The sequence below is a fragment of the Mobula birostris genome, chromosome 2 (genome assembly GCF_030028105.1).
Source record: "Mobula birostris isolate sMobBir1 chromosome 2, sMobBir1.hap1, whole genome shotgun sequence".
Lineage (NCBI taxonomy): Eukaryota > Metazoa > Chordata > Chondrichthyes > Myliobatiformes > Myliobatidae > Mobula > Mobula birostris.
In genome coordinates, this window is record NC_092371.1 from 10530246 (window position 1) to 10550541 (window position 20296).

Consider the following 20296-nt stretch of genomic DNA (forward strand, 5'->3'; position numbering starts at 1 on the left):
TGCGAAAGGCGGAGCTGGAGGGGTGGTGGCGGGAATGGTTAGATCTCCCCCCCTCCTTCCGTCACCTCTCCTCCTCCTACCCACTCCACTCCCCTACCCGCCAAGCTGTATCCCTCGTATCCCCAGGTCCTCCAGCCCCTGTTCTCTCCCATCTCTACCCTAACTCCTCTCTTCTACCCTCTAGCCCACACCACTCCTCCTCCCTTCCCCTCCCATCCCGCCATCTTCCTCTCCCTCCGTCCCTCCCCTCCCTGTCTCTGCTCCCACCCTCCCTGTCTCACCTTTCCTCCCTATTCTTTCCTTCCCCTCCCCTCCCACTTCCATTCCCCTGTTCCTTCCCCTCCCCTCAGCTCCATTCCTGCCCTCCCTCCACCCCTCCTTATTCCACTACTCACTCCCTCTCCATTCCCCGCTCCTCTTCCTCACTCCATCTGCTCGCTTCCCTCCCCCTCTCTACCTCCCTCCCTCACTCCTCCTTCCTATCCTCTCTCTCTCCTCCCTCCCTCCCTCCTTCACTCACTCCTCCTTCCTATCCTCTCCCACCCTCCCTCCCTCCCAGAGACAGAGTCGGAGGCAGACGCTGGGCTCTCTGCGGCCTCGCCCCGTCCGTCCGGTTCCCGGTACGAGCCGACGGCGACGGGAGCCGGGAGACGAGCGGCGGGCGGATCATGGAGGAGGCGGCGATCGGGGACGCGGCATGTAAGTCTTCATCACCGGGGTGCGAGTGCCGGTGGAGAGGGTGTTGGCAGGCGCGATAGGAGCCGAAGGTTAATCCTATTTTACTCAACGCGGCGGGACTTGTCTGGCCTGAATCTGCAGGAAATTACTGTCTCAGCCTGACTCCAAATAGGCAAAGGTTAAATATTTGTACAGGGAGCGTCGCTCTGGGTCTGACCCTGGGAGCGTGTGCTGGGATGATGATGAGGTGGTTTCACTCTGTATCTGAACCTGGGGATCTGTGACGGGACGGTGTAGAGGGGGATTCACTCTGTGTTTGAGCCTGGGACAGTGTAGAGGGAATTTCACTCCATGTCTGACCCTGGGACGGTGTGGAGGGAGTTTCACTCTATCTGGGACGGTGTGGAGGAGGTTTCACTGTGTGTGACCCTGGGACGGTGTGGAGGGGGTTTCACTCTATCTGGGACGGTGTGGAGGAAGTATCACTCTATCTGGGACGGTGTGGAGGGGGTTTTACTGTGTCTGACTCTGGGATGGTGTGGAGGGGTTTCACTGTGTCTGACCCTGAGATGGTGTGCAGGAAGTTTCACTCTATCTGGGACAGTGTGGAGGGGTTTCACCATGTCTAACTCTGAGACAGTGTGGAGGGAGTATCACTCTGTATCTGTATCTGGGACGGTGTGGAGGGTTTCACTGTGTCTGACCCTGAGACGGTGTGGAGGAAGTTTCACTCTATCTGGGACGGTGTGGAGGGGTTTTCATGGTGTCTGTCTCTGGGATGGTGTGGAGGGGGTTTCACTGTGTCTGACCCTGGAACGGTGTGGAGGGGGTTTCACTGTGTCTGACCTGGAATGGGAGGGAGTGCTGTGCTGTACTGATGGGGTGATCTCTCTCTGGGATGGTGTGGAGGGGATTTCACTGTGTCTCACCCTGGGACGGTGTGGAGGGGGTTTCACTCTGTATCTGGGACGGTGTGGAGAGGTTTTCACTGTGTCTGACCTGGAATGGGAGGGAGTGCTGTGCTGTACTGATGGGGTGATCTCTCTCTGGGACGGTGTGGAGGGAGTGCTGTGCTGTACTGATGGGATGATCTCTGTCTGGGACGGTGTGGAGGGAGTGCTGTGCTGTAGTGATGGGGTGATCTCTCTCTGGGACGGTGTGGAGGGAGTGCTGTGCTGTAGTGATGGGGTGATCTCTCTCTGGGACGGTGTGGAGGGAGTGCTGTGCTGTAGTGATGGGGTGATCTCTCTCTGGGACGGTGTGGAGGGAGTGCTGTGCTGTACTGATGGGGTGATCTCTCTCTGGGACGGTGTGGAGGGAGTGCTGTGCTGTAGTGATGGGGTGATCTCTCTCTGGGACGGTGTGGAGGGAGTGCTGTGCTGTACTGATGGGGTGATCTCTCTCTGGGACAGTGTGGAGGGAGTGCTGTGCTGTACTGATGGGATGATCTCTGTCTGGGACGGTGTGGAGGGAGTGCTGTGCTGTAGTGATGGGGTGATCTCTCTCTGGGACGGTGTGGAGGGAGTGCTGTGCTGTACTGATGGGGTGATCTCTCTCTGGGACGGTGTGGAGGGAGTGCTGTGCTGTACTGATGGGGTGATCTCTCTCTGGGACGGTGTGGAGGGAGTGCTGTGCTGTACTGATGGGGTGATCTCTCTCTGGGACAGTGTGGAGGGAGTGCTGTGCTGTACTGATGGGATGATCTCTGTCTGGGACGGTGTGGAGGGAGTGCTGTGCTGTAGTGATGGGGTGATCTCTCTCTGGGACAGTGTGGAGGGAGTGCTGTGCTGTACTGATGGGGTGATCTCTCTCTGGGACGGTGTGGAGGGAGTGCTGTGCTGTACTGATGGGGTGATCTCTCTCTGGGACGGTGTGGAGGGAGTGCTGTGCTGTAGTGATGGGGTGATCTCTCTCTGGGACGGTGTGGAGGGAGTGCTGTGCTGTACTGATGGGGTGATCTCTCTCCGAACGCAGTGTTGCGCTCCGAGCAGAGGCTGCAGCAGGCTGCCAGGGTCAATGACACGGCGGCGATCAGGGAGCTGATTTGGGGCAAGGTGAACATCAACGCCAGGAACTCGGTGAGTGAATGGTCACTGTTGCACATGCCTGGGTCGGACCCTGGTCTCCGGAGCCACGAGGCAGCATCTCTACCCTCTGTGGAATGGTGGTGGCTTTGAGGAGGGAGATGAGGGGAGGGAGAGTGTTGGGAGAGTGAGGATTTGGCGAGGTGGATTACAGGGAGACTGTGAGCAGAAGGCCCAAGGGCCAGTGGGTTTGCATACCTGGAGTTCGAGGTCTCGTCATTGACCAGTCTCCTCTGAAAGGACCATCACCTTGTCATAGGATTTGGAAGCTTGCTTGCCTCAATGACCTGGAGAGCTGTGTTGGATAAAGTCAGGGCTTTGTGCTTTGGCTGTTGGGAGGGTCATCCATGCCCAACAGGTCAAAGGGTAGAGGCCAGACTAAGAGTGATCTACTGGTTCTCCAGCTTTGGGGGTTCAACTCAGGGATAACAACCCTGACTGGCTAAACAAAACTGTTCTGTGTGTGACAGTATTGCTGAAACTGCGCCTGGGACTTGCGGGTACAACAGAGAAGATGGCCAAGGACAGGCAGAATGGAGGACCTTCACTGCATCCCTAAGGAAAGAGGCTTCTGTTACTGTTGTGTTCTGTGGACCATGGTGGGCACACTACAATACATTGGCACCAGAATGTGTGGCAACCCTTGTGGGCTGCCCGCACGCACCCTTGGGTTGTGCTGGTTGTTAACGCAAACAAGACATTTCACTGTATGTGTCGATGTAGAGGGACATCTTCTTAGAACAGAGATGGGGAGGAATTTCTTTAGCCAGAGGGTGGTGAATCTGTGGAATTCGTTACCACAGACGGCTGTGGAGGCCAAGTCATTGAGTATATTTAAAGTGGAGATTGATGCGTTGTTGATTGTTCAGGGTGTTCAAAGGTTATGGGAAGAAGACAGGAGTTGAGAGAGATAATAAATCAGCCTTGATGGAATGGTGGAGCAGATTCGATGGGCCAAGTGGCCTAATTCTACTCCTATGCCTTAAAAGTCTGTCACGAGCCTTGTGGCTCATCAGTCCGGTGCTTATGCTGGTTTCCGTGGCGTGAAGCAACTGAGAGTACGAGACTCTCCCCCGGATAGGATGCCAGTCTATCGCGAGGTTAACCCCCAGCATTTTTGCCAGTACCCATTCTCAGCTGGGTAGACTGGAGCATTGTGTGGTTAAGTGCCTTGCTCAAGGGCACACACGCTACCTCGGCCGAGGCTCGAACCCATGACCTTCTGATCGCTAGTCCAATGCCCTAACCAGTTGACCACAGGCCACACTCCTATGAGGGGCACAAGACGGGGTGAGTACACACAGGCTTTATCCGAGGGTTGTGAAATCAAGAATTAGAGACTGTAAGTTTAAAGTGAGAGAGGAGAGATTTAATAGTGACCTGAGTGACAGACATGTTCAAACAAAGTGTGATTCATGTATGGGATGAGGTGGCAGAGGAAGTAACTGAGGCAGCTTCAGCAAGGACACTTGGATAGGCCCATGACTGGAAAAGCTTAGAAGTGATAGATTAAATAAAGGTAAACGGGACCAGCATCGATGGGGGTCTTAGTCAACATGGACCACAGAGTCATTCACCACTAACCACAGAAGCAGCCCCATCGGCTCGTCAAGCCCATGCTGGCCTGTTCCTGTCTCCCTGCACCCAGACCATAGCCCTCCATACCTCTCCAAAAGTCTCTTAAATGTTACAACCACCCTCTCTGTTCACCCTCTGTGAAGAAGATTCCCCTCAGGTTTCCCTTAAATATTTCACCTTATGACCTCCAGTTCTAGTCTCACCCAAGCTGAGGAGATAACCTTGCATACCTTCACTGTAACTAAATCCCTCATAATTTTGTACACCTCTGTAAGATCTCCTCTCATTCCCCTGTGCTCCAGGGAATAAAACCTTTATCCATAACTCAGATCCTCAAGTCCTGGCGGCGTCCTTGTAAATTTTCTCTGTACTCTTTCAATCTTATTTACATCTCTCCTGTACGTAGGCGACCAAAACTGCACACAATACTCCAGACGAAGGGTCTCAGCCTGAAACGTCGACTGTACCTCTTCCCAGCGATGCTGCCTGGCCTGCTGCGTTCACCAGCAACTTTGATGTGTGTTGCTTGAATTTCCAGCATCTGCAGAATTCCTGTTGTTTACACAATGCTCCAAATTAGGCCTCACCAACAGAGGATCAACACATCATCCCAACTGCTGTACTCAGTACTTTGATTTATAAAGGCCAACGTGCCATAAGCTTTCTTTATGACCCTATCTACCTGTGATGCTGCTTTTAAGGAATTATGGACCTGTATTCCCAGATCCCTCTGTTCCACCACACTCCTCAGTGCCCTACTGCTCACTGTGTGAGATCTACCCTGGTCAGTCCTCCCAAAGTGCACTGAAATCCCATCCGCCGTTTTCCAGCCCACTTTTCCAGCTGGTCCGGATGACTTTGCAAGCTTTGATACAACTCCTCGCTGTCCACTGCACCCCCACTCTAGACGGGTTGAAGGGCCTTTTTTCAGTGCCCCATGCCTCCAGTGAGATGGGCTGCCCTCTGATACTTGTGTACAGGGTGTGTGAAGGGAGTAGCTTGGTGGGAATGTGGGCAGGGGTAAGACGGTGGGGGCGGGATGCAGAGGCATCGTGTTTGGATATTCCGGGGATGGCTGGCACAACCGATCGTAGTGAGGTTTCTGTTCCTGCCCCTTCTCACCCCCCCCCCCCCCCACAGATGAACCGGACAGCCTTGCACTGGGCCGCTATGGCCGGACACGAAAGGGCAGCCAGTCTCCTCGTAGACCACCACGCGTTGGTAGACGCCGAAGACAAGGTAAGCAGAGACACCAGCGTGACTCAAGGAAGGGTCCCAGAGCGCGGAGCGCCCCCGCGTACACTCCGCACCCCCCCCCTCACACGGATCTCCGCTTCCTCCTGCAGTTTGGAATGACGCCGCTACTTCTAGCTGCTAGCCACGGCAACCTGAGCACCCTGCAGACCCTGGCGAAGGCCGGAGCGACGGTGACAGCCAGGAACAGGGTCAGTGTCTCCTCAGAGAGGTCGACGCGGCGTGTCGGGGACCGGCGTCAGTGGGGACAGTCAGGGACACGGCGCTGGGGGAGGGGGTCACTGAGGGACGGTGTGAGGGAGCTGGATTAATGTCAGTGCGGACAGTCAGTGACAGAGAGCTGGAGACGAGGAATCACTGGGGGACGGCATGGGGGAGCCGGATTAACACCTGTGGGGTTACAGACAGTGACAGGGTCCTGGGGGAGAGGGGTCACTGAGGGATGGCGTGGGGGAGCTGGATTAACGTCAGTGCAAATATAGTCAGTAACAGAGGCCGCTGGGGGAGGAGGTTAGCGAGGGGACTGGATTAACGTCTCAGTTAAACCTATTGAATCTTGAAAGACCTAGATATAGTGGACATTAAGACGATGTTTCCAATAATGGGGGAGTCTTGGACCAGAAAGGAAGGACATCCCTTTCGAATAGAGATGAGGAGGAATTTCTTTAGCCAGAGGGCAGTGAATCTGTGGAATCCATTGCCACAGGCAGCTGTGGAGGCCAAGTTACTGTATACAGTATAGTTAAAGTGAGCAGACAGGAAAGTGAGATGGAGAGAGGTAATAAATCAGCCACAATGGAATTACAGGGCAGACTCGATGGGCTGAGTGGCCTGATTCTGCCCCCTCTGTCTTTTGGTCATGGCACTGGGGGAGAGGGTTCAGTGAGGGAACTGGGTTAACGTCAGTGCTGTGCTCCAGAGCAGGGGAGTGTTGGTCTGACGGGATCTTGCTCTGTATCTCTGCAGCTAGGACAGACTCTGCTGCACTGCGCTGCCATGCAAGGCCACCCCAGCATCATCCGGTATGTGGTTGAGGACCTCGAGGGGATCCCTGTAGATGATCCGGACCAGGTCAGTCTCCCACACAACCCCTGGCCCTCGTCTGTAACATATCCAGACCCCCCACCCTCCCCCTTTCCCTCCCTCCCATACTCAGGATACTCCCTTTAACTCCACGTTCTCACCCCTCGATCTGTCCCTCCATCCTATGCACTTTGCCCTCCCTCTAACCCCGCTCTGTAGTGTGTGGGCAGCTCCCTCTTATACCCAGTGGGAGCCCTCGATCCTGTCATTCCCCAAACTCATCCCTCACTCATGTATCTGGGTCCTCCCCCCATACCTCTCTCCTCTGCAAGAGGAGCTCCCCCTAATCTCTCCCTACCCCCACCCTTCCAGGGCAGCTCCCTCTAACCACACTCCACTCCCTCACAGACCTGGGGAGCTTCCTCACAGACTTGGGGAGATCCCTCTAACCACACTCTCTCCTCCCTCACAGTCCTGGGGAGCTCCCTCTGCCACTCTCCACTCCCCCACAGACCTGGCAAGCTCAGCAGGGGAGCTCCCTCACAGACTTGGGAGATCCCTCGAACCACACTCTCTCTTCCCTCACAGTCCTGAGGAGCTCCCTCGAATCACTCTCTCCCCCTGCCCTCACAGACCTGAGACGTTCTCTCGAACCCATCCTGTATCGAATGAGATCCCTAGTCTAACCCTCTCCTTCCCCAGCTAGGAAGCTCCCTCATCCCTCCCACCCAAACCTGGGAAGCTCCCTCATCCCTCCCACAGGAATCTGTGAGTTCCCTCGTCCCTCCCACAGGAATCTGTGAATTCCCTCGTCCCTCCCACAGGAATGTGTGAGTTCCCTCGTCCCTCCCACAGGAATCTGTGAATTCCCTCGTCCCTCCCACAGGAATGTGTGAGTTCCCTCGACCCTCCCACAGGAATGTGCGAGTTCCGTCGTCCCTCCCACAGGAATGTGCGAGTTCCCTCGTCCCTCCCACAGGAATGTGTGAGTTCCCTCGACCCTCTCTCTCAAACCCCTCCCATGGCCGGTGCCCACGCTTCCTCACGGGATCTTGCTTTGTAGAATGGGAAGACACCCCTGCTGCTGGCAGCCGAGAGTGGACACTCAGACGTGCTGAGCCTCCTGTGTGAATTGGGCTGCGATCTTCAGGCTGTCGACAAGGTACGTGGAACGTGTGGGGTGGGGGCGTGGCGTGGCTGTCCGCGCAGCCGCAACGGGTGCGGGCCGGCGTTGTTGGCACAGCTGCAACGCGGGAAGTCTGTTCACCGCCCCCCTGCTCTTTCTCGCCCCAGGAGTCCAACAGCGCCCTGCACCTGGCGACGAGACGGGGCCACGCGGAGCTGCTGTCCTTCCTGACGTCGGCCATCTGCTCCGATGCACAGAATCAGGTCAGTCCGTGCTGCCTTGGTCCGCCGCTTGTGCCTGGAATCCACACGATCCCTCCACATCCACCATGCAATGTCTGAGACCATCAGACCATAAGAGATGTCTTACACGCTGGTTCTCTTCGGAAAACACATCGAATCCCTTTAGCTTGTGGTGTCAGGATCACTCTCTCACCCCAGTGAGCGTACATCTCCCTTCAATAAGGATTGTGAGAGATTTTGAGGGGATTGGAGGGTCCGGTTTTATCACACAGAGCGTGTGGTGGGTATGTGGAGGGAGCTCAGGATGAGGTTTAGTATGGCTAACACACAGTAGGTATTTTATAACAGCAGTCCGGTGCGAGGATGTAAAACTTACAAAAACTTACAAATAAGTGAATTGTGCAATTGAGGAATGTGACGCAGCGGACGGTTCGGGAACCTGATGATGCAGGGGAAGAAGCTGTTCCTAAGACACTGGGTGTGTTCAGGCTCCCGTACCTCCTCCTTGCATGGTGGTAACGAGAAGAGGGTGAATGCCCTCAGTGACAGATGTCACCCAGTTGTGGCATTGCCTTTTGGAGAGGATAATCAAGGACACGACCCACCCAGCCAACACACTTTTCGTCCCTCTTCCCTCCGGGAGAAGGCTCAGGAGCTTGAAGACTCGTACAGCCAGATTTGGGAACGGCTTCTTTCCAACTGTGATAAGACTACTGAACGGATCCTGACCCGGATCTGGGCCGTACCCTCCAAATATCCGGACCTGCATCTCAGTTTTTTTGCACTACCTTACTTTCCATTTTTATATTTTCTATTTATGATTTATAATTTAAATTTTTAATATTTACTATGGATTTGTAATCCAGGGAGCGGGAGGCGCAGAATCAAATATCGCTGTGATGATTGTACGTTCTAGTATCAATTGTTTGGCGACAATAAAGTACAAAGTATGTCCTCGTTGGTGGGGAGGCTCGTGGAGCTGGCTAGGTCTGGAAACTTCTGGAGCCTCTTGCAAACCTGTGCTCTGGCACCTCTGTACCAGACAATGCAACGAGTCAGAATGCTCTCCACTCTACCTCTGTAAGAGTTCTTGGTGATATACCAAGTCTCCTCAAACTCCTTATGAAATATACCCGCTGCTCTGACTTTTTTGTGATTGCATCAATACGTTGGGCCCGGGATAGATGTTGGCACCCAGGAGCTTGAAGTTGCTCACCCTTTCCATCGCTGACACCTCAGTGAGGAGTGGTGTGCATTCCCTCGACTTCCCCTTCTTGAAGTTGCTCATCCTTTCCAGAAAATACTGAGGAGGCGTTTATGGGTTCATTGTCTCCAGAAATCTGATGGCGGAGGGGAAGAAGCTGTTCCTGAATCACTGAGTGTGTGCCTTCTGTGTTCGTCCATCATCGATGTTGATGAAGACCTCGACACCATTATGATGATGATGGTGTCGAGACTAGCGCGTGATTTGGATTTAAGTGAGGGAGAGTTGCGCAGCGTCAGCCTCACTCTCTCTTCCCAATTCCCATCTGGATCCAGTGGCAAGACAGAGTCGTGACGACTGGAGAAGGGACTAGGCGCAGTGGATGACCAGGATGTCTTCTGTGTCTTGTCCAGCTCTACACGTTCCACAATGCTCTCAGAGACCGCCTTCTTGACCGTTGGACCTTCCATTGGTCTCGTCCGCTCAATCCACCGGAGTCTGTCTTCACATGCTGGGATAGACAACTCCCTATCTCACCGAGAGTTTGAGATCCGTCGGCTACCGACGGTTTACCCGGCTTGTCGAAGCCGTTGCCCGGGGTGTGGCCGCTGTCGCATGCAAACAGCTACGGGGAGCCACAGGTGAGAGCTGAGTGCCCGGTGAGGACCAAAGGTGGACTAACTGCCTTGAAAAGGACGCGACATGTTCCCCCACTGGAGGTGCTACCCCCCCCCAACACCCCATACACCCCAGAGGTGCCTTTTGTACCTCCTTCTTGATGGTAGCCATGAGAAGAGGGCATGTCCTGGGTGGTGAGGGTCCTTAATGATGGATGTCGTTTTTTTGAGGTGTTGCCCGTTGAGCATGATCTTGATGGTGGGGGGAGGGTTGAGTAGTAGAGGTGGGTACAGTAGCAATGTTTAAAAGATATTAGATCGATGTGTGGATTGGAAAGCTTTGGAAGGATGTGGACCAAGTGCAGGCAAATGGGGCTAGTCCCAGTAAGGATGCATTGGGCCGAATGGCCTGCTGTGGTGACTGTATTACTCTATTATGACTGTACACACTGTCATATTGTGAGATGCTCACTAAAGTGGAAATAACGGTGGATGTTGGAAAATCTGAAGTAAGAACAGGAAAGACTGGAAAGGCTCAGTGGGTTGGGCAGTATCTGCGGAGGGAGAAACAGATTAACATCTGAGCCTGCGACCCGTGAACCTTCCCCTCAGCTCAGCAAGGGAGGGAAGAAGCCAGCTTTAGGTTGCCTAGAAGCTGGGGGAGGATGGGTCGGGCAAAGGGAATCTCTCCGATAGGCACTCAGTCAGGAAGGCTGCGGGGTTTCCGGGCAGAATGTAGGCTGCGTTTCCTCAGGCTTGTGTGGGGCCTCAGGTCAAGGCCAGTGGGTCAGAGTGGGAGCAGGATAATGTCCTTCACCCACCCCTCTGCACCTCATAATTAAAGAGATCTTATCTCCTTCTTTGTCCCTGACCCAAATTGTTAAATTGTTAATGGGCTCGCTCTGTCTCTCTCTCAATCCCTCCTCCCTCTCTCTCTGTCCATCTCTCTATCCTCTCCCCTCTCCCACTCTCTCTCAGTCTTATCACTTCTATCTCTTTCTCTCCTACTCACGGTCATTCTCCCTGTCTCCCCCTCTCCCTATCCCTGTCTCTCCCTCTCTATAACCCTCTGTCTCTCCCCCCTCTCCATCCCTCTGTCTCTCTTCCTCCCCAGAAGCTGCCTGAATGCTTGTATCTCTGTGCCTCAGCTGGGACTGTGTGGAGGAAGGGGATGGGACAGGGATTTTGGGAATGGCGGTGTTAGTGGGGCGGAGTGGTGTTACTGAATGTGACTGCGGTGGGTGCCTGTGGGCCAGTGGGTGGACGGTGAGAGAAGGTGGGAGGGGTGGGAATGGTGTGGGATGGAGGGTGGGGAGGTGGGGTTGGGAGATGGTGAAGATCATTGGGGACGGTGGGAGGAATGATGTTTGGTGGGGGTGTGGCGGACAATGGGGTGGTGGGGGACTGTGGGGAGAGGAGATGTGGATTGTTGGAGACAGTGGGAGAGACTGTGAGGGTTGGGGAATGGTGGGGGTCAGTGTGGTGGTGTGGACGGGGGGATCAGTGGTGTGGTGTGGGTGGGGGTCAGTGGGGTGGTGTGGTCAGTGGGTGTGGAAGGTGGGGGTCAGTGTGGTAGTGGGAATGTGTGAGGGGTGGGGGGAGTGTTGGGTGGGGATCAGTGTGGTGGTGTAGACGGTGGGGGTCAGTGTGGGGGTGTGGGTGGTGGGGGTCAGTGTGGGGGTGTGGGTAGTGGGGGTCAGTGTGGGGGGAGTGTTGGGTGGGGGTCAGTGGTGTGGTGTAGACGGTGGGGGTCAATGTGGTGGTGGGGACGTATGAGGGGTGGGGGGAGTGTTGGGTGGGGGTCAGTGTGGTGGTGTGGACGTGTGAAGGGGTGGGGGTCAGTGTGGTGGTGTGGACATGTGAGGGGTGGGGGGAGTGTTGAGTGGGGGTCAGTGTGGGGGTGTGGACGGTGGGGGTCAGTGTGTTGGTGTGGATGCGTGAGGGGTGGGGTAGTGTTGGGTGGGGGTCAGTGTGGTGGTGTGGATGTGTGAGGGGTGGGGGAGTGTTGGGTGGGGGTCAGTGTGGGGGTGTAGACGGTGGGGGTCAGTGTGTTGGTGTGGACATGTGGTGGTGTAGATGTGTGCGGGGTGGGGGGAGTGTTGGGTGGGGGTCAGTGGTGTGGTGTAGACGGTGGGGGTCAGTGTGGTGGTGGGGACGTATGAGGGGTGGGGAGAGTGTTGGGTGGGGGTCAGTGTGTTGGTGGGGACGTGTGAGGGGTGGGGGGAGTGTTGGGTGGGGGTCAGTGTGGTGGTGGAGACGTGTGAGGGGTGGGGGGAGTGTTGGGTGAGGGTCAGTGTGGTGGTGTGGATGTGTAAAGGGTGGGGGGAATGTTGGGTGGGGGTCAGTGTGGTGGTGGGGATGCGTGAGGGGTGGGGGAGTGTTGGGTGGGGGTCAGTGTGGGGGTGGGGACGTGTGAGGGGTGGAGGGAGTGTTGGATGGGGGTCAGTGTGAGGGGTGGGGGGAGTGTTGGGTGAGGGTCAGTGTGGTGGTGTGGATGTGTAAAGGGTGGGGGGAATGTTGGGTGGGGGTCAGTGTGGTGGTGGGGATGCGTGAGGGATGGGGGAGTGTTGGGTGGGGGTCAGTGTGGGGGTGGGGACGTGTGAGGGGTGGAGGGAGTGTTGGATGGGGGTCAGTGTGAGGGGTGGGGGGAGTGTTGGATGGGGGTCAGTGTGGGGGTGGGGACGTGCGGGGGGTGAGGAAGCAGTTCAGTTGGGGGACGTTCTGACCTGTACTGGGGTCTTTCCCGAGCTGTGACACAGGATGGACTGGTGCCACTGCACCTGGCCGCTCAGGCTGGCCACCTCAGCTGCGTGCGGACGCTGCTGGACAGCCAGTGTCAGATCAACGCCCTCAGCTCCGTGAGTACGCACGGGGAGGGGGGGGTGGGTGGGTCATGGCATCGGGGGGGTGTGGGGGCACACGTGCAAGGCTCAGGGCTGGGTGTGCAACAGTCTGGGTGCAAATGTGCAAATGTGCAAGGCTGGCAAGACGTGGGCAGGTTTCAGTGCACGTGTGTGTGTGGAGGTGCAAGTGAGCGGTAGTCCGGGAGGGAATGCAAGTCTGTGAGGCGGGAGGGTCTGTGCATTGGTGGTTGTGAGTGTGTGCGTGCTTTTGCTTGTGTGTGCACATTGATGGCAGTGTGTGTGTGTGTGTGTGTAAGGAGCAAGTGTGAAACAGAGGCATGGCCTTAAACTTGTGGAACGGGAAATGCCCTTAACTAGATCCCTAGGATGGGTTCCCTCCGGTCAGGGGATCCTCGATTAAACACTCCCCCTCTCTGGTGGGACTCTGACTGGCTGTTGGACTGTGTGCGGGGGTGCAGGGCTGGCCGGGTGGGGGCAGAGCCCAGGCCGCGGCTTCCCGACCAGCCCCTGACCTCCGCTCCCTCTCGCACAGCAACGCCTCACCGCCCTGCACTACGCCATCAGCCACGGGCACCTGGAGGTGTGCCAACTTCTCATGCAAGAGGGGATCGACGTCAACACCAGGGGAAACAAGGTGAGGCCGGAGCTCTGACTGGCGTCCCTGCACTCACCCCACCCACCCACACGCGCGGTAAAGACGACCCGGGGTCACCTACATCCCAGGGGTCGTCCAGACGCTTTTACTTCGGGAAATACATTTGCCAGACGCACGGGCGCTGCGGGGAATGGAGGGAATGTGAATCATGTGCACGTGAGGGCATTTAATTTGATTTTGTGTCTGTTTGTACGGTTCTATGGTCTATGTATGAAAGGGTAACCCTGTTATCAGAGGTCCTCACGTACAAACACTCCCACCAATCGGACCCCCGAACTGGAATCCCGAGCCGTCAGTCTGTGCCCCCCAACCTTACACAGTGCAGGGTGATGTCTACCCCATTACCCACCTGATGTCCCCCCACCTAACAGCACAAGCAGTAAGCATTGGGCTTTGGAAGTCCTGTGTCCAAACCCCACAGCAGGATAACAGGGAGGCTGCTAAGTTGAATCAAATCCTGGAACTAAGAAGCTAATTGGAAGGTTGAATTTGAAGGCAGACCACAGGGTTAATGGCAGGACTGTTATCAGTGTGGTGGAACACAGGGATCTTTAGGTCCATGTCCACTGATTCCTCAAAGTTGCCATGTAGTTTGACAGGGTGGATAACAAGGCCTATGTGTGTTGGTCTTTGTTAGTCAGGGGATTGAGCTCCAGAGCCGTGAGGTAACATTGCAGCTCTATAAAACCCTGGTTAGGCCCCACTTGGAGTATCGTGTTCAGTTCTGGTCACCTCACTATAGGAAGGATGTGGAAGCTTTGGAGAGGGTGCGGAGGAAAGTTACCAAGGTGCTGCCTGGAGTGGAGAACATACTTTGTGAGGATAGGTTGAGCGAGTCAGGACTTTGCTCTTTGCAGCGAAGGAGGATGAGACGTGACGACAGAGGTACAGGATGATCAGAGGTATAGATCGACTGGATAGCCAGAGACTTTTTTTAAACCAGGAAATGGTTAATATGAGGGGGCAATACTGTAAGGTGATTGGAGGGGGGAAGTTTTTACACAGGGAGTGGTGGGTGTGTGGAACGCACTGCCAGGGGTGGTGGCAGGGGCAGATACATTTAAGAGCCTTGTAGATAGGCACAGGGATGATGGAAAAATGCAGGGCTATGTAGGAGGGAAGGGTTAGATTGATCTCAGAGTAGGTTAAAAGGTCAGCACAGCATTGTGGGCCGAAGGGCCTGTACTGTGCTGTTCTCTGTTCTGTGTTAATTGGCAGAGAGTGGTTTAGAACAGGGGGTGGGTTGGTGGGATGAGGTGAAGGTTATCCAGACGGGGTAATGATTTCACTCCCCAAGCAGCAGGATCTGGGAATGGCCTCTCGGTCGGCTCGAGGGAAGTTAACTGTGCAGTCTTTCTCCACAGGATCCCTGCCTCCATCTTGCTGTGAAGCATAACATCCCCGAGCTCGTCCAGCGCCTGCTCGCGGCCGGCTGCGACGTCAACATCTGCGATTCCGTAGGTTTTCCATGGGTTGTCTGCGCACAGTCGTGGTCTCTGCAAGGGCTGGAGGGATGGGGTCCACTGGGTTCGTGCTCACAGGGGCGGAGGAGGATGTGGGTTGTGGGTGGTGCAGTGGGTAGAGACACTACCCCTCAGGCCCCGAGAACCTGGTTCGATGCCAACCTTTGGCACTGCCTCGCTGTCCACGCCCAGGGTCAGTGGGCAAAATCACTGCATGGGTGGATGGGTGATACCAGAATCGGACTGGGATGAGATCGATTAGTTACTCTGTGTGCGGGCGTGTGTGTGTGTGTGTGTGTGTGTGTGTGTGTGTGTTTTCCCTGTCACTGCATGAATATCCCCTGGGGTGCTCCCATTCCTTCCCACACCTCAATGACACACAGTGCCCGGGGGTCAATTGGCCACTGTAAATTGCACACCCCTCCCCCCCGACGGTGTATGAAGTCCAAGGGTGGTTGATGAGACAGTGGTGCAGTGGGGCAACGGGACAAGTTGGTGTAGTGGGGGGAGGGGACGAGTTCGGTGAGGTGGGAGATGGGACGAGGGGGTAGAGTGGGGGATGGGATGAGGGTTAGAGCAGAGTGGGGGATGGGACAAGGAGTAGAGTGGGGGATGGGACGAGGTGGGGTAGAGTGGGGGATGGGACGAGGTGGGGTAGAGCGGGGATGGGACGAGGCAGGTAGAGTGGGGGATGGGACGAGGGAGGTAGAGCGGGGGATGGGACGAGGGAGGTAGAGTGGGGGATGGGACGAGGGAGGTAGAATAGGGGATGGGACAAGGGAGTAGAGTGGGGGATGGGACGGGGGGGTAGTGTGGGGGATGGGATGGGGAGTAGAGTGGGGGATGGGACGAGGGGGAGAACCAAGGCACAAGAGGCTGTAGGTGATGGAACGCGGGGCAGGGAACGATCTGCTGGAGGAATTCTGTGAGCTGGGCAGCGTCTGGGAAGTGGATAGGAATGGCTGACGTTTTGGGATCAGGGCAAAGAAGGCAGGTGGCTAGTGTTGAGAGGGGAGGGTGCCAGTCGTTGGTGCCTGACCTGCTGAGTTCCTCCAGCATGCTGTGTGTGTGTGTATTGCCTCTGCAGAGTGTCTCATGCTTGGGGCAGTAGATTGCTGGTCAGAGGAGGGGTGAGGAATAACAGGCCAAAGGTTACCAAGGAGACGGATGTGAAAGAGGGCGTCTTGGAGGCGGAGGTTGGGGGTAGAAGGTGAGGACGTGAGCACGCCATCTCCATTCTGTTGTAAGGGAGCCAGGGTGAGAGCAACAGCCAAGGTTGAGTGTATCGTCAGGCACCCAAGTGTGTGTGCATAGGAGCTATGGAAAACTTACTCGTAACAGCATCTCAGACACAGAGCTTCAGATTCACAAGAAAAACATAGACTATACACAACAAAGAACACAATTAGACCTGATAGAAGCAAAGTCCATTGTGGTGCAGGGTGGTCACAGTGTTGGTAAATGGTAGTGATTTGAGTTGAGCTCTGCTGGTTGGTTCAAGAACACCATGATCAATGGGACGTCACTGCTCCTGGACCTGGTGGGGTGGGATTTCAGGCTTCTGGACCACCTGCCCGATGGGAGCTATGAGAAGATCGCCTGGCCTGGGTGGTGGGGATCTTTGACGATGGATGTTGCCTTCTTGATGTGGCACCTCCTGCAGACACGACCGACGGTGGGGAGGGAGGGATGTGCCCGTGATGTATTGGGCTGAGTCCATGACTCTCTGCAGCTTCCTACTTCCCTTTCTCCCACGGTCCATTCCCCTCTCCTATCAGATTCCCTTTCCTCCAGTCCTTTACCTTTTCCAGCTATCCCCTCCCAGCTTCTCACTTCATTCATCCCTCACTTGGCATCACCTCTCACCTGCCAGCTTGCCCTCCTATCTGTCCCCTTCCTTTCCGTTCCCGATTAAGGGTCTTGGCCCGCGGTGTCAACTGTTTATCCGTTTCACAGATGCTGCCTGGCCTGCTGAGTTCCTCCAGCGTTTTGTGTGTGTTGCTCTGGATTTCCAGCGTCTGCAGAATCTCTTGTGTTGATGTTTGTAAATCATGGTTACCCTGTAATTTCAACTCCAAATTCCCACCGACCCCCAGCAAGCATTCACCCCTTCTCAAGAAAATGAATTTGAAATCTGTATATGGTTCTACCGGCTTCTGTAATAAATTTACTTTGACCTTCTGTTAATCAGAATATGACAAACTCTTTCTCCTCTGCTCTTTGGTGGGGTGTTCCCTCTAACAGAAACCTTCACCTGCTCTCTGCCTTAAATGGGAGACTCCTTATATCTTATATTTTATACTTTACTAAACAGTGACACTTGCTTATAGATTCTGTCACACCCACCCCTCTCGTTCCTCATCCAATTCGAGTCTCAGACTGTGCAACTCCCCTTCTCCTGGCATAGCAACTTGTCAATTTATTAGGTTTAAAACTTAGTTTCAGTCCCGAGGGCCTAATTTGCGGGAGAGGACAGGTTAGGCAGGACAGGGAAGTGAGCTGCCAGTGAAGCCCTCTCGCACAGCTACGTTAGAACCTCACACAAAGGAGCTTTCAACTGCTGCCAACCAGACTGACGATCGGCCGCGGGAGTGGCTGCTGGCGGGACACCGTGCAGAAGTCCTCCGCAGAGGGGGAGTGGAGGGTGTGGGGCGGAGGATGGAGAAAGGGGGTCGATGTGAGGAGGAAGGTCTAAGGTCGCCCCCTGGTCTCAGAGGACAAAAGGGCTGTGGCTGGGCTGAAGCCAGCAGAGGTTACAGGTCAGTGAGGCTGGTGTGGCAGGGACTGCATGCTGTAGACAGGCTGTGGGATAAGTGGTTTACACGGCCCCTGCTCACTGATAATATGTTCCAAATCACCCACAGCATATCTGCCTGGAATACAGGTGCCCACAGTGTAAGAGTCACACAAAATTATCAGGGGTATTAATAGGGTAAACGCAAACAGGCTGGGTTAGAACATGAGGCCGTAGGTCAGGGGTGGAGTGTGAAATGTTGAGGGGGAAATTGTTCACTTAGGGTGGGGAGAGTGTAGAATGAGCTGCCAGCAGTCGTTGTGGGTGTGGTTTCCATTTCAACATTTAGGAGAAGTTTGGAACGAGCTTCCAGCAGAAATGGTTGAGGCAGGTTGGATGTTGTCATTTAAAGTTAAATTGGATAGATATATGGACAGGAAAGGAATGGAGGGTTTTGGGCTGAGTGCAGGTCGGTGGGACTAGGTGAGGGTAAGAGTTCGGCACGGACTAGAAGGGCCGAGATGGCCTGTTTCCGTGCTGTAATTGTTATATGGTTATATGTGGAGGGCGGGCCGATCTCTCACCAGGCAGCATAATAGTTTGCATTGGAGTGGATTGGCTGAAGGACCTGTTTTGGGGCTACGACTGTACCACATGCACGCCTGTAATGCACAAGCATGTGATGTGTGTCCCTGGAACGCGTGTGCGTAACGTGTGCCTACAAATGACGTTCCTGAAGACTGGAGGGCGGCTAATACTGTTCCATTGTTTCAGAAGGGTAGCAAGGGCAGGCGGTCAGTCTGACGCCAATAGTGGGGAAGTTACTGAAAGGGACTCTGATGGACAGGATTTTCCAGCATTTGGTTAAACAGAGTCTCATTAGGAGGAACACACATAAAAGTTGCTGGTGAACGCAGCGGGCCAGGCAGCATCTCTAGGAAGAGGTGCAGTCGACGTTTCAGGCCGAGACCCTAAGGGTCTAACCCTAAGACCCTAACGGCCAGAAAGGTCGACTGCACCTCTTCCTAGAGATGCTGCCTGGCCTGCTGCGTTCACCAGCAACTTTTATGTGCGTTGCTTGAATTTCCAGCATCTGCAGAATTCCTGTTGTTCTCATTAGGAGGAGTCAGTCAGTGTGACCTTGTGCGTGAGAAATTCTGCGAAATGAACCCCCAAAAAAAGTTTTTGGAAGAGGGAAAGAAAGGTATAGAAAAGGATAAACACGAAATTCTGCAGGTGCTGGAAATCCGGAGAACTCAGCAGGTCAGGCAGCATCTATGGAGGGGAATAAAGAGTCGATGTTTTGGGCCGAGACCCTTCCTCAGGTCTGGAGAGGAAAGGGGGGCAGAAGCCAGGGTAAGAAGGTGGGCGGAGGGAAGGAGTACAAGCTGGCAGCTGATAGGTGAGGAGGAAGGTGGATGGGTGGGGGCGGGTTGATGAAATAGGAAGCTGGGAGGTGATAGGTGGAAGGGGTAAAAGGCTGAAGAAGAAGGAATCTGATTGGAGAGGACAGTGGACCATGGGAGAAAGGGAAGGAGGTGGAACCATGGATCTCTCTATGTTAATGTCAACCTTTTATCTTCCTCCGTAGATGCTGCCTGACCCACTGAGTATAGCAACTGGACATTGTGTTGTTGTGCTTGCGATGCTTGTAGCTTCAGTACACATCCCTGAACTATGCAACCAAAAGCTGCACAGAGGGGGCCCTCGTCAAGTCAAGGGCTTTGCAGGAGAGAGAGAGAGAGAGACTGGGAATGTTGCAGCTTGGTGGCCTCTTAAAACCTGGGAAATTTGGAAAGGAAAGGGCGGAGAGAAGGACAAGAATGTTCGCAACAGGACAGAGAGGTAGTGGCCCTTGGAGAGAGAGAGAGAGAGAGTGGGTGGGTTGCAGGAGAGGGTTGTTAAAGGCAGATCCATTGAAAGCGTAAGTGGGGTTGAATGAAAGGGGAGAGAGGGAGCAAAATGTTGGGGCTGTGAGAAAAGAGAATGACCAGCCGTACGGGCAGCATCCGTGGGGAGGCAGAGTGGTGTAACCGATAGCGCGGCTGTCTCCTAGTACCAGAGACCTGGGTTCAATCCCGGCCCCTGTGACACTGTGTGTGTGTGTGTGTGTGTGTGTGTGTGTGTGTGGTTCTCCCTGTGACCACGGTTACTCCCATTTCCTCCCAACATCCCAAAGGCCACTGTAAATTGTTTACAGAATCTGTGTTGGGGAGGTGAGATGTTGATGGGAATGTGGGGAGGCTTATTGTACCTGTGTTACCCTGCTGTATGAGTCCATAAGTTCAGAAGGTTAATGGTATTTAGGTTGGTGATACCTCACTGTGGCTGGCCAGTTCTTTCACAAACTGTAAAGGCAGGTTATCTGAATATTGGGAGCTTTGTAAATTGCCTGCCTGAAACACACACATGTGAGACACGTGTTCCCATGATGCAGTGGTTGTAAGGAGAACTGATCCTCCTTCCCACCCGCTAACCAACTCTCCCTATCCCACCTCACCTCCTCAGAACCGTCCCCACCAACCCCCCGGTCACATAGAGTACGCTGAGGCCTCTTCCTTCTCATTGGTCTGCAGAGGCGGCAAAGCGCATTGCACGTGGCGGTGGAGAGGCGCCAGTCACCTATTGTGGAGCTGCTGCTGAGGGCGAACATCAACCTTCACCTCCAGGACCAGGTCAGGCACTATCCCGCTCCTCCTGCTCCCGCCCGCGGGTCCTGGTGCTCGCCAGGTGCTGCAGTCTCCCTCCCCACAACCCACCTGCGCCCCTCCTGA

At 54.9% G+C, this 20296-nt stretch overlaps 1 protein-coding gene across 1 annotated transcript in view; it reads left to right on the top strand.

The window, feature by feature from the left end:
- The first annotated feature begins 543 nt into the window (after positions 1–543).
- Positions 544–20296, top strand: part of LOC140212167 (uncharacterized) — a 31115-nt gene continuing 11362 nt past the window's right edge. Inside the window, exons 1-11 of the mRNA XM_072282808.1 lie at positions 544–699; positions 2653–2756; positions 5481–5579; positions 5687–5785; positions 6561–6665; positions 7681–7779; positions 7911–8006; positions 12566–12664; positions 13203–13304; positions 14690–14782; positions 20099–20197. Of these exons, the coding sequence (XP_072138909.1) occupies positions 669–699; positions 2653–2756; positions 5481–5579; positions 5687–5785; positions 6561–6665; positions 7681–7779; positions 7911–8006; positions 12566–12664; positions 13203–13304; positions 14690–14782; positions 20099–20197 (1026 nt within the window). The 5' untranslated portion in view covers positions 544–668. The remainder of the gene's footprint in view (positions 700–2652; positions 2757–5480; positions 5580–5686; positions 5786–6560; positions 6666–7680; positions 7780–7910; positions 8007–12565; positions 12665–13202; positions 13305–14689; positions 14783–20098; positions 20198–20296) is intronic.